The sequence below is a fragment of the Bradysia coprophila genome, unplaced genomic scaffold (genome assembly GCF_014529535.1).
Source record: "Bradysia coprophila strain Holo2 unplaced genomic scaffold, BU_Bcop_v1 contig_239, whole genome shotgun sequence".
In the NCBI taxonomy this organism is placed as follows: Eukaryota; Metazoa; Arthropoda; class Insecta; order Diptera; family Sciaridae; genus Bradysia; species Bradysia coprophila.
The window spans coordinates 25,461-36,163 of NW_023503500.1; the positions used below are offsets into that span (position 1 = coordinate 25,461).

The following is a 10,703-nucleotide window of genomic DNA, read 5'->3' on the forward strand; positions in this document are numbered from 1 at the left end:
TCATTTTTCTATTTTATTTTTTATTCGAACTGTTCAACACAACGACCAAATCGATACTGAATGTTTTGCAAGCGGTACGCACTCTTTTATATACACTTCTCCCCTCCACTTGCATTTTCCCGTTTTTCGGCTAAAATGTGCAATTTCCACCCAAATTTCGATTTTTCTCGATTTTCTATTTGCTGTCGACCAAATTAAGGAAAATCAAAAAGAAAATTTTCGATTCATGTCGACAAAGTTGGGAAAATGCAAACATTCTGTGCCATACAACGAGTCTACGAAATGATATAAATAGAGGGGAATGTGTTGCGCTCTCTTCATTCTGTTTCTGATCGTTGACAAGTAAACAACAATTAAAAAAAAAATGGCTCGTACAAAGCAAACTGCACGTAAATCGACCGGTGGCAAAGCACACGTAAACAATTGGCCACCAAGGCTGCACGTAAAAGTGCACCAGCAACTGGTGGAGTTAAGAAGCCACATCGTTATCGTCCTGGTACCGTTGCATTGCGAGAAATTCGTCGCTACCAAAAGAGCACCGAATTGTTGATTCGTAAATTGCCTTTCCAACGGCTCGTTCGTGAAATCGCTCAAGATTTCAAGACCGATTTACGTTTCCAAAGTTCGGCTGTTATGGCTCTACAGGAGGCCAAGCGAAGCTTATTTGGTCGGTCTGTTCGAAGACACCAATTTGTGCGCAATCCATGCCAAGCGAGTTACCATCATGCCAAAGGATATCCAATTGGCCAGACGTATTCGTGGTGAACGTGCTTAAGATGTAAAGTCACGACGACATCATCCTACAATCAAAATCGGTCCTTTTCAGGACCAACAAATTCGTAACGAAAAACGATACGTTCATTTCCAGTATAACAATAATACAAAAACCATTCAAACTTCTTTATGTCAGAGGATAGGAATTATGTGCAGATATTTCAAATTTCATTCTATGACCGTAGGGAGTAAAATCTTTGTGTTCGAAAATCAGGAAATTAGCCGATGTGATGCTCGATAGACATGCAGTGATTATAGTCCTAAATTAATTGCATGACGAGGCTACGTAATAAATAATAGGTCTTTGTGTTCGAAAATCAGCCCAACATTTTAATTATGTGATGTTCGTCGATAGGCAGGCGGAGTGATTAGTCCTAAATTAATTGCATGACGAGCTTACGTCATAATGAGTTATTTGTATGAGAACCTCCTGATTCTCAACATTTTCAATTTTCGTTAACAAACGAGTCAACAAAAAAATTGTTATTTTATGACAGATTCTGTGCGGCGGAAGTTATATATAGTTACGAGGTAAATTGTGTATTATTAATCGAAACGGATTGCACGTTTTCGTTAGAAATTTGGTAGCCCTAATAAGGGCTGTGTTTCAATGCAATTGGATCATTGCAATTTATAATTGGCGAAAATTCCCGGTGGAATTTACTTCTTTTTTGGTGCAGCTGCCTTCTTTGGTGCTGCTTTCTTGGCTGGAGCTGCCTTCTTGGGTTTTGGTGTTTTTGGCTTTTTAGCGGCAGCTTTCGGTTTCGTTGACTTTTCTTTTGGGGCTTTTGGTGCCTTCACGGAGCCAGCCTTCTTTGCTGCTTTAGCTGGTGCTGCAGCTTTCTTCTTCTTTTCAGCACTTTTGGCTGCAGGCTTCTTCTTAGCTGGAGATGCAGCTTTCTTGGCTTTCGGTTTCTTTTCACCGGTTGCTGCTTTAGCTTTCTTGGGCTTGGCAGCGGCTTTCTTCGGTGCCGATTCGGACTTTGCTTTTGCAACAGTAGCAGAAAGTTTGAATGAACCAGATGCACCCTTGCCTTTGGTTTGAATCAATTTGCCACCGGTAACGGCACTCTTCAGGTATTTCTTGATGAATGGCGATAGTTTCTCGGCATCGATCTTGTAATTGGCTGTGATGTACTTCTTGATTGCCTGCAACGATGAACCACCACGTTCCTTCAGGCTTTTGATAGCAGCATTAACCATATCGGCTGTTGGCGGATGAGTTGGTTTCACTCGTGGTTTTTTCGATGCAGCAGAAGCAGCTTTGCTCTTCTTTGCAGCCGGAGATGAGGTGGCTGGGGGAGCAGCTTCGGTCACAGCAGTATCGGCCATTTTAATAAATGTTTTGTTTGATTTCGATTTGAAAGCGTAAAATTTGTACACGATTTGCGTATAATTCATTCGAAAAATGCACTGCCAATGTGGTACTGACAAAACATTAGTCCCTCACGGAAACAACATCATGTCCGTATAACACGATACAAAACTTTGTACAAAGTAGTCCAACCGTACACCATTGCAGAAATTGTTAATTATTTTAGGGAAACCCGAAAGCCTTTCGGGATTTTGTGATGGATTTGAAAAGTCGACATTCTAATCTTAATCGTGAAGCCATCCGATCGTCGAAAGCTAGTAAATGTCGCATGGAAATTGAGTGCGTTATTGCAGACGTGCAATCGGAACTTCGAATGTTAATTTTTTAAAGAAGTCAAATTAATGACCTATCGAGACCCAGCGATTGCCCACAGTAGTTTTAGGCAGCCCTGGAGTTACATGCATCGAATGCAGTAACAAAATCCGCATGCAATTGGCTGTGTGTGGAAAAATTTAATGGTTTTAATGGGTACTACATTCTCTAGATTTTATGGCGCTGTCCCAACACTCTTTCCAATTTCAATTTAATTAATTATTTTCATTTGGACCCTCTGTGGCCGTCCGGACATTTCTCTAATCCTCGTCCATGGTCATTTTAACTTTTTCACCACTTTCGATCCATAGAAAATATTCATTCCGACATACAAAGCACAAGCACACCAGACATTCACGAGCCACCACTTACAAGAAGTTTTGTTCGATTTTTATGACGGTTAACGCCTTTGTTTAGAACTGTGTGTCTAGGAAATGTTTTCACCCTGATTGAGTAATCAGTAAAATGATCACAAACAATAATGGTGCGCCATGAAATTCGAACGGAAAGTGATGCAGCCAAAGCCACATATAGCTTCTACACAACATACATTGAATGTGAGTTACAGTGCTTTTGAATTTCTCATGCACACACCATTGTTCACTAACCCTGTTGACGGATGCCCAATATATCAATGATCGTAATTCCGGTTAGTATTCGATAGAAATTTCATGTTCCAGAAGGGACGTTCGCAAAAGCCCCGTTTTTCTTGACTGTCCTATATATATTTCAAGATCTGTTCAGAACGAGAGAGACTGAAAATAAATTCAAAAATAAACATGCATCGCAGCTCTAACGGAGAGAGTGATCTTATCTAAAATTTATTTCTATAAACGGGGGATTGTGTGGATGAGCGACATTGCATTCGAAACTTGTCTGTGTCCCATCACTACGGAATAAAGAAACTGTCTAATCAATAGCCTAAACTCAACGACCGTACAACAATCATAATAATATCAAAATCAATGCCAAAGGCCCCATGACAGTTAGATAAAAAGGTGGAGAAACAAAGTATTGCGACTGGTGTTGTTCTATTTCTATTCGGTTTTCTGTGTGTGTATTATTATTGAATTCGAATTGATTTCAAATGTTTTTCGTAAATGAAATGGTGGCTCTGAAAAGAGCCGTTTGTTTTGATGTCGGAGATTTCAATGTGAAACCATTTTTTTTAAATCAATTTACTTGGAGCTGGTATATTTGGTGACTGCTTTAGTGCCTTCACTGACAGCGTGCTTGGCCAATTCACCAGGCAACAACAGACGAACAGCGGTTTGAATTTCCCGACTGGTGATGGTCGATCGTTTGTTGTAGTGAGCCAAACGAGATGCTTCGGCAGCAATGCGTTCGAAAATATCATTAACGAAACTGTTCATGATACTCATGGCTTTGCTCGAAATACCAGTGTCTGGATGCACTTGCTTCAACACTTTGTAGATGTAGATGGCATAAGATTCCTTACGCTTGCGTTTCTTCTTCTTGTCGCCTTTCGAAATGTTCTTTTGTGCCTTGCCGGCCTTCTTTGCAGCTTTTCCGCTTGTCTTTGGTGGCATGTTTACTCAACGATATACTCAATGAAACTGTCAATACTGCCGCATTCGTACGTCGCTTTTATATTCACTTTTGTTCAACGAGATGGCTCCGCCCATTCATCCATATGGTTGAATAAACGTGCATATAAAGACAGTAGACGCGTACATTCAGTATCATTCAGTCGTTCAGTTTCGTGCTGTATACAAGTAAATAAAAAAAAATCTAAAAATGTCTGGCCGTGGTAAAGGTGGAAAAGTTAAGGGAAAGGCAAAGTCTCGTTCGAACCGTGCCGGATTACAGTTTCCAGTCGGTCGTATTCATCGATTGTTACGTAAAGGCAACTATGCCGAACGTGTCGGTGCTGGTGCTCCAGTTTATTTGGCAGCTGTAATGGAATATTTGGCTGCTGAAGTATTGGAATTGGCTGGTAACGCAGCTCGTGACAACAAAAAGACCAGAATCATTCCACGTCATTTACAGTTGGCCATCCGCAACGACGAAGAATTGAACAAGTTGTTGTCGGGCGTAACCATCGCCCAAGGTGGTGTCCTGCCCAACATTCAGGCAGTTTTGTTGCCGAAAAAGACCGAAAAGAAGGCTTAAATGCCCTGTGTACTGGAAACATCGAGTATACCCGAAAAAACGCCCTTTTAAGGGCGACCAAAAAATTGACGAAAAACAATTGAATCATTCGATAGAATAATACGAAAACAAAACAGTTTGCAGTGTTCCTTTTCAGCTATAATTTTAAAGTTGCTGACAACGACCGCATAACGCGAAAAGGGAGGAGTAGGGTATACTATAATGAGGACATTCAAGTTAATATGTGGCGCAAATCGCATGGCCTAGAAAATTTCAGATTTGTTATTGTCACCTTATTAAGTCAGACGCGCTGTTCTGTGTACAAATTTTGAATGGGTCTCTTCAATCGTTGTTTGTTTGTGTTTCGATGTTAATACGAGCATTTCTCTTACACACTAATTTCCCTACTTTTAGTGCTATTATTAGAGCCCAATCGAAAACAAAACATTCGGGCGTCATTCGAAATTCTATTTCTTGTTACATTATGTTCCCCACAATCTTATTCATCTAATCTGTCAGCAGTGCATTTACTACACGAACCAATTTTGTATTATTATGTTTGGAAGTGAGTATCGAATCGTTCTTATTTATGATTTTGGCGGCCCTGAAAAGGGCCATTTTAAGAGCGTCATTTGGGATCTTTTAACGCAGAATTAACCTCCGAAACCGTACAATGTACGTCCCTGTCGTTTCAAGGCATAAACGACATCCATGGCTGTTACAGTCTTGCGTTTAGCATGTTCCGTGTAGGTGACTGCATCTCGGATAACATTTTCCAAGAAAACTTTCAGAACACCACGGGTTTCTTCGTAGATCAAACCAGAAATACGTTTGACACCACCACGACGAGCCAATCGACGAATGGCTGGTTTCGTAATACCTTGGATGTTATCACGCAAAACTTTGCGATGACGCTTGGCGCCTCCTTTTCCCAAACCTTTACCACCTTTACCGCGTCCAGTCATTTTTCTATTTTATTTTTTATTCGAACTGTTCAACACAACGACCAAATCGATACTGAATGTTTTGCAAGCGGTACGCACTCTTTTATATACACTTCTCCCCTCCACTTGCATTTTCCGTTTTTCGGCTAAAATGTGCAATTTCCACCCAAATTTCGATTTTTCTCGATTTTCTATTTGCTGTCGACCAAATTAAGGAAAATCAAAAAGAAAATTTTCCGATTCATGTCGACAAAGTTGGGAAAATGCAAACATTCTGTGCCATACAACGAGTCTACGAAATGATATAAATAGAGGGGAATGTGTTGCGCTCTCTTCATTCTGTTTCTGATCGTTGACAAGTAAACAACAATTTAAAAAAAAAATGGCCCGTACAAAGCAAACTGCACGTAAATCGACCGGTGGCAAAGCACCACGTAAACAATTGGCCACCAAGGCTGCACGTAAAAGTGCACCAGCAACTGGTGGAGTTAAGAAGCCACATCGTTATCGTCCTGGTACCGTTGCATTGCGAGAAATTCGTCGCTACCAAAAGAGCACCGAATTGTTGATTCGTAAATTGCCTTTCCAACGGCTCGTTCGTGAAATCGCTCAAGATTTCAAGACCGATTTACGTTTCCAAAGTTCGGCTGTTATGGCTCTACAGGAGGCCAGCGAAGCTTATTTGGTCGGTCTGTTCGAAGACACCAATTTGTGCGCAATCCATGCCAAGCGAGTTACCATCATGCCAAAGGATATCCAATTGGCCAGACGTATTCGTGGTGAACGTGCTTAAGATGTAAAGTCACGACGACATCATCCTACAATCAAAATCGGTCCTTTTCAGGACCAACAAATTCGTAACGAAAAACGATACGTTCATTTCCAGTATAACAATAATACAAAAACCATTCAAACTTCTTTATGTGCAGATATTTCAAATTTCATTCTATGACCGTAGGGAGTAAAATCTTTGTGTTCGAAAATCAGGAAATTAGCCGATGTGATGCTCGATAGACATGCAGTGATTATAGTCCTAAATTAATTGCATGACGAGGCTACGTAATAAATAATAGGTCTTTGTGTTCGAAAATCAGCCCAACATTTTAATTATGTGATGTTCGTCGATAGGCAGGTAGAGTGATTAGTCCTAAATTAATTGCATGACGAGCTTACGTCATAATAAGTTAGTTGTACGAGAACCTTCTGATTCTCAACATTTTCAATTTCGTTAACGAACGAGTCAACAAAAAATTGTTATTTTCTGACAGATTCTGTGCGGCGGTAGTTATATGTATATAGTTTCGAGGTAAATTGTGTATTATTAATCGAAACGGATTGCACGTTTTCGTTAGAAATTTGGTAGCCCTAATAAGGGCTGTGTTTCAATGCAATTGGATCATTGCAATTTATAATTGGCGAAAATTCCCGTGAATTTAGGAATTTACTTCTTTTTTGGTGCAGCTGCCTTCTTTGGTGCTGCTTTCTTGGCTGGAGCTGCCTTCTTGGGTTTTGGTGTTTTTGGCTTTTTAGCGGCAGCTTTCGGTTTCGTTGACTTTTCTTTTGGGGCTTTTGGTGCCTTCACGGAGCCAGCCTTCTTTGCTGCTTTAGCTGGTGCTGCAGCTTTCTTCTTCTTTTCAGCACTTTTGGCTGCAGGCTTCTTCTTAGCTGGAGATGCAGCTTTCTTGGCTTTCGGTTTCTTTTCACCGGTTGCTGCTTTAGCTTTCTTGGGCTTGGCAGCGGCTTTCTTCGGTGCCGATTCGGACTTTGCTTTTGCAACAGTAGCAGAAAGTTTGAATGAACCAGATGCACCCTTGCCTTTGGTTTGAATCAATTTGCCACCGGTAACGGCACTCTTCAGGTATTTCTTGATGAATGGCGATAGTTTCTCGGCATCGATCTTGTAATTGGCTGTGATGTACTTCTTGATTGCCTGCAACGATGAACCACCACGTTCCTTCAGGCTTTTGATAGCAGCATTAACCATATCGGCTGTTGGCGGATGAGTTGGCTTCACTCGTGGTTTTTTTCGATGCAGCAGAAGCAGCTTTGCTCTTCTTTGCAGCCGGAGATGAGGTGGCTGGGGGAGCAGCTTCGGTCACAGCAGTATCGGCCATTTTAATAAATGTTTTGTTTGATTTCGATTTGAAAGCGTAAAATTTGTACACGATTTGCGTATAATTCATTCGAAAAATGCACTGCCAATGTGGTACTGACAAAACATTAGTCCCTCACGGAAACAACATCATGTCCGTATAACACGATACAAAATTTTGTACAAAGTAGCCCAACCGTACACGATTGCAGGAATTGTTAATTATTTTAGGGAAAGCCGAAAGCCTTTCGGGATTTTGTGATGGATTTGAAAAGTCGACATTCTAATCTTAATCGTGAAGCCATCCGATCGTCGAAAGCTAGTCAATGTCGCATGGAAATCGAGTGCGTTATTGCAGACGTGCAATCGGAACTTCGAATGTTAATTTTTTAAAGAAGTCAAATTAATGACCTATCGGGACCCAGCGATTGCCCACAGTGGTTTTAGGCAGCCCTGGAGTTACATGCATCGAATGCAGTAACAAAATCCGCATGCAATTGGCTGTGTGTAGAAAAATTTAATGGTTTTAAGGGGCACTACATTCTCTAGATTTTATGGCGCTGACCCAACACTCTTTCCAATTTCAATTTAATTAATTATTTTCATTTGGACCCTCTGCGGCCGTTCGGACATTTCTCTAATCCTCGTCCATGGTCATTTCAACTTTTTCACCATTTTCGATCCATAGAAAATATTCATTCCGACATACAAAGCACAAGCACACCAGACATTCACGAGCCACCACTTACAAGAAGTTTTGTTCGATTTTTATGACGGTTAACGCCTTCGTCTAGAACTGTGTGTCTAGGAAATGTTTTCACCCTGATTGAGTAATCAGTAAAATGACCACAAACAATAATGGTGCGCCATGAAATTCGAACGGAAAGTGATGCAGCCAAAGCCACATATAGCTTCCACACAACATACATTGAATGTGAGTTACAGTGCTTTTGAATTTCTCATGCACACACCATTGTTCACTAACCCTGTTGACGGATGCCCAATATATCAATGATCGTAATTCCAGGTTAGTTTTGACTGTCCTATATATATTTCAAGATCTGTTCAGAACGAGAGAGACTGAAAATAAATTCAAAAATAAACATGCATCGCAGCTCTAACGGAGACTGTGATCTTATCTAAAATTTATTTCTATAAACGGGGGATTGTGTGGATGAGCGACATTGCATTCGAACTTTGTCTGTGTCCCATCACTACGGAATAAAGAAACTGTCTGATCAATAGCCTAAACTCAACGACCATCATAATAATCATAATAATATCAAAATCAGCTCCATTACAGTTAGATAAAAAGGTGGAGAAACAAAGTATTGCGACTGGTGTTGTTTCTATTTCTATTCGGTTTTCTGTGTGTGTATTATTATTGAATTCGAATTGATTTCAAAATGTTTTTCGTAAATGAAATGGTGGCTCTGAAAAGAGCCGTTTGTTTTGATGTCGGAGATTTCAATGTGAAACCATTTTTTTTTTAAATCAATTTACTTGGAGCTGGTATATTTGGTGACGGCTTTTGTGCCTTCACTGACAGCGTGCTTGGCCAATTCACCAGGCAACAACAGACGAACAGCGGTTTGAATTTCCCGACTGGTGATGGTCGATCGTTTGTTGTAGTGAGCCAAACGAGATGCTTCGGCAGCAATGCGTTTCGAAAATATCATTAACGAAACTGTTCATGATACTCATGGCTTTGCTCGAAATACCAGTGTCTGGATGCACTTGCTTCAACACTTTGTAGATGTAGATGGCATAAAAGATTCCTTACGCTTGCGTTTCTTCTTCTTGTCGCCTTTCGAAATGTTCTTTTGTGCCTTGCCGGCCTTCTTCGCAGCTTTTCCGCTTGTCTTTGGTGGCATGTTTACTCAACGATATACTCAGTGAAACTGTCAATACTGCCGCATTCGTGCTCGCTTTTATATTCACTTTTGTTCAACGAGATGGCTCCGCCCATTCATCCATATGGTTGAATAAACGTGCATATAAAGACAGTAGACGAGTACATTCAGTATCATTCAGTCGTTCAGTTTCGTGCTGTAAACAAGTAAATTAAAAAAAATCTAAAAATGTCTGGCCGTGGTAAAGGTGGAAAAGTTAAGGGAAAGGCAAAGTCTCGTTCGAACCGTGCCGGATTACAGTTTCCAGTCGGTCGTATTCATCGATTATTACGCAAAGGCAACTATGCCGAACGTGTCGGTGCTGGTGCTCCAGTTTATTTGGCAGCTGTGATGGAATATTTGGCTGCTGAAGTATTGGAATTGGCTGGTAACGCAGCTCGTGACAACAAAAAGACCAGAATCATTCCACGTCATTTACAGTTGGCCATCCGCAACGACGAAGAATTGAACAAGTTGTTGTCGGGCGTAACCATTGCCCAAGGTGGTGTTCTGCCCAACATTCAGGCAGTTTTGTTGCCGAAAAAGACCGAAAAGAAGGCTTAAATGCCCTGTGTACTGGAAACATCGAGTATACCTACAAAACGCCCTTTTAAGGGCGACCAAAAAATTGACGAAAAACAATTGAATCATTCGATAGAATAATACGAAAACAAAACAGTTCGTCATCGCTTGCATGTTGTAGCTATAATTTTAAAGTTATACATATGTAGAGTGGATAGAGACTGAAGATGAGACATGTCGCCCAACTTATTTTAGTCTGCCTTGCTACTCATAAGAAACTTACAAACTGGCTTCAGCCCAAGAATTCTTGTAGGGCAAACCTTGAACATAATTGACATTGCAACGTGTACAATAGAGAAACTTAATTTCGAAACACACCTTAATCGTGTGCTTTCATCTACATAAAATCACATACCAAACGATCTAATCAGCATTTTCCTGAATCATTTATCTCCGTTATTCAAATCTCGACTACAGTTGCCACCATTATTTTACTCGAACTTTGTGTGTTGTTTCACTATAACTAGCATTTATTCAATTTACGCGCCTTGTGCATTTTCACCATTTCTCTGGCATTGATAATGAATGAATCCAACCTAAGGAAACTAAAATGTCGATTTTTTAATGTTTTGACATTATAACTCAGAGGAGGTTTTTATAGGGAATGTTTTGGATTGTCC

The 10,703-nt window shown here is 40.5% G+C and overlaps 6 protein-coding genes and 1 pseudogene across 6 annotated transcripts; 3 read left to right on the forward strand and 4 right to left on the reverse strand.

The window, feature by feature from the left end:
- Positions 1-359: 359 nt before the first annotated feature.
- On the forward strand, positions 360-6,371 carry LOC119077567 (annotated as a pseudogene).
- LOC119077555 (histone H1-like) lies at positions 1,428-2,159 on the reverse strand. Its single transcript, XM_037184765.1, has one exon. The coding sequence runs from the start codon at positions 2,104-2,106 to the stop codon at positions 1,435-1,437; it is 672 nt and encodes a 223-aa protein (XP_037040660.1). The 5' UTR covers positions 2,107-2,159; the 3' UTR covers positions 1,428-1,434.
- Positions 4,180-4,651, forward strand: LOC119077559 (histone H2A). The gene has a single exon (XM_037184770.1). The coding sequence runs from the start codon at positions 4,220-4,222 to the stop codon at positions 4,592-4,594; it is 375 nt and encodes a 124-aa protein (XP_037040665.1). The 5' UTR covers positions 4,180-4,219; the 3' UTR covers positions 4,595-4,651.
- Positions 5,172-5,607, reverse strand: LOC119077564 (histone H4). Its single transcript, XM_037184774.1, has one exon. It carries the CDS (start codon positions 5,536-5,538, stop codon positions 5,227-5,229), a length of 312 nt encoding a protein of 103 aa, XP_037040669.1. The 5' UTR covers positions 5,539-5,607; the 3' UTR covers positions 5,172-5,226.
- Positions 6,372-6,882: 511 nt separating the features above from the next.
- Positions 6,883-7,684, reverse strand: LOC119077551 (histone H1-like). The gene has a single exon (XM_037184761.1). The coding sequence runs from the start codon at positions 7,499-7,501 to the stop codon at positions 6,959-6,961; it is 543 nt and encodes a 180-aa protein (XP_037040656.1). The 5' UTR covers positions 7,502-7,684; the 3' UTR covers positions 6,883-6,958.
- Positions 7,685-9,108: 1,424 nt separating this feature from the next.
- Positions 9,109-9,483, reverse strand: LOC119077568 (histone H2B-like). Its single transcript, XM_037184778.1, has 2 exons — positions 9,393-9,483; positions 9,109-9,296 (listed from the first exon to the last, which is right to left on the reverse strand). Exons 1-2 carry the CDS (start codon positions 9,481-9,483, stop codon positions 9,109-9,111), a joined length of 279 nt encoding a protein of 92 aa, XP_037040673.1.
- Positions 9,484-9,631: 148 nt separating this feature from the next.
- LOC119077553 (histone H2A) lies at positions 9,632-10,122 on the forward strand. Its single transcript, XM_037184763.1, has one exon. It carries the CDS (start codon positions 9,691-9,693, stop codon positions 10,063-10,065), a length of 375 nt encoding a protein of 124 aa, XP_037040658.1. The 5' UTR covers positions 9,632-9,690; the 3' UTR covers positions 10,066-10,122.
- The last annotated feature ends 581 nt before the right edge of the window (positions 10,123-10,703 follow it).

Bases quoted from the DNA above. Each gene is read 5' to 3' on its own strand.
- LOC119077553 (XM_037184763.1), top strand. From the start codon at position 9,691: ATGTCTGGCCGTGGTAAAGGTGGAAAAGTTAAGGGAAAGGCAAAGTCT.
- LOC119077564 (XM_037184774.1), bottom strand. From the start codon at position 5,538: ATGACTGGACGCGGTAAAGGTGGTAAAGGTTTGGGAAAAGGAGGCGCC.
- LOC119077568 (XM_037184778.1), bottom strand. From the start codon at position 9,483: ATGCCACCAAAGACAAGCGGAAAAGCTGCGAAGAAGGCCGGCAAGGCA. The intron at 9,297-9,392 runs GTAAGGAATCTT...TATCATGAACAG, and splicing joins CAAGAAGAAGAAACGCAAGC to TTTCGTTAATGATATTTTCG.
- LOC119077555 (XM_037184765.1), bottom strand. From the start codon at position 2,106: ATGGCCGATACTGCTGTGACCGAAGCTGCTCCCCCAGCCACCTCATCT.
- LOC119077559 (XM_037184770.1), top strand. From the start codon at position 4,220: ATGTCTGGCCGTGGTAAAGGTGGAAAAGTTAAGGGAAAGGCAAAGTCT.
- LOC119077551 (XM_037184761.1), bottom strand. From the start codon at position 7,501: ATGGTTAATGCTGCTATCAAAAGCCTGAAGGAACGTGGTGGTTCATCG.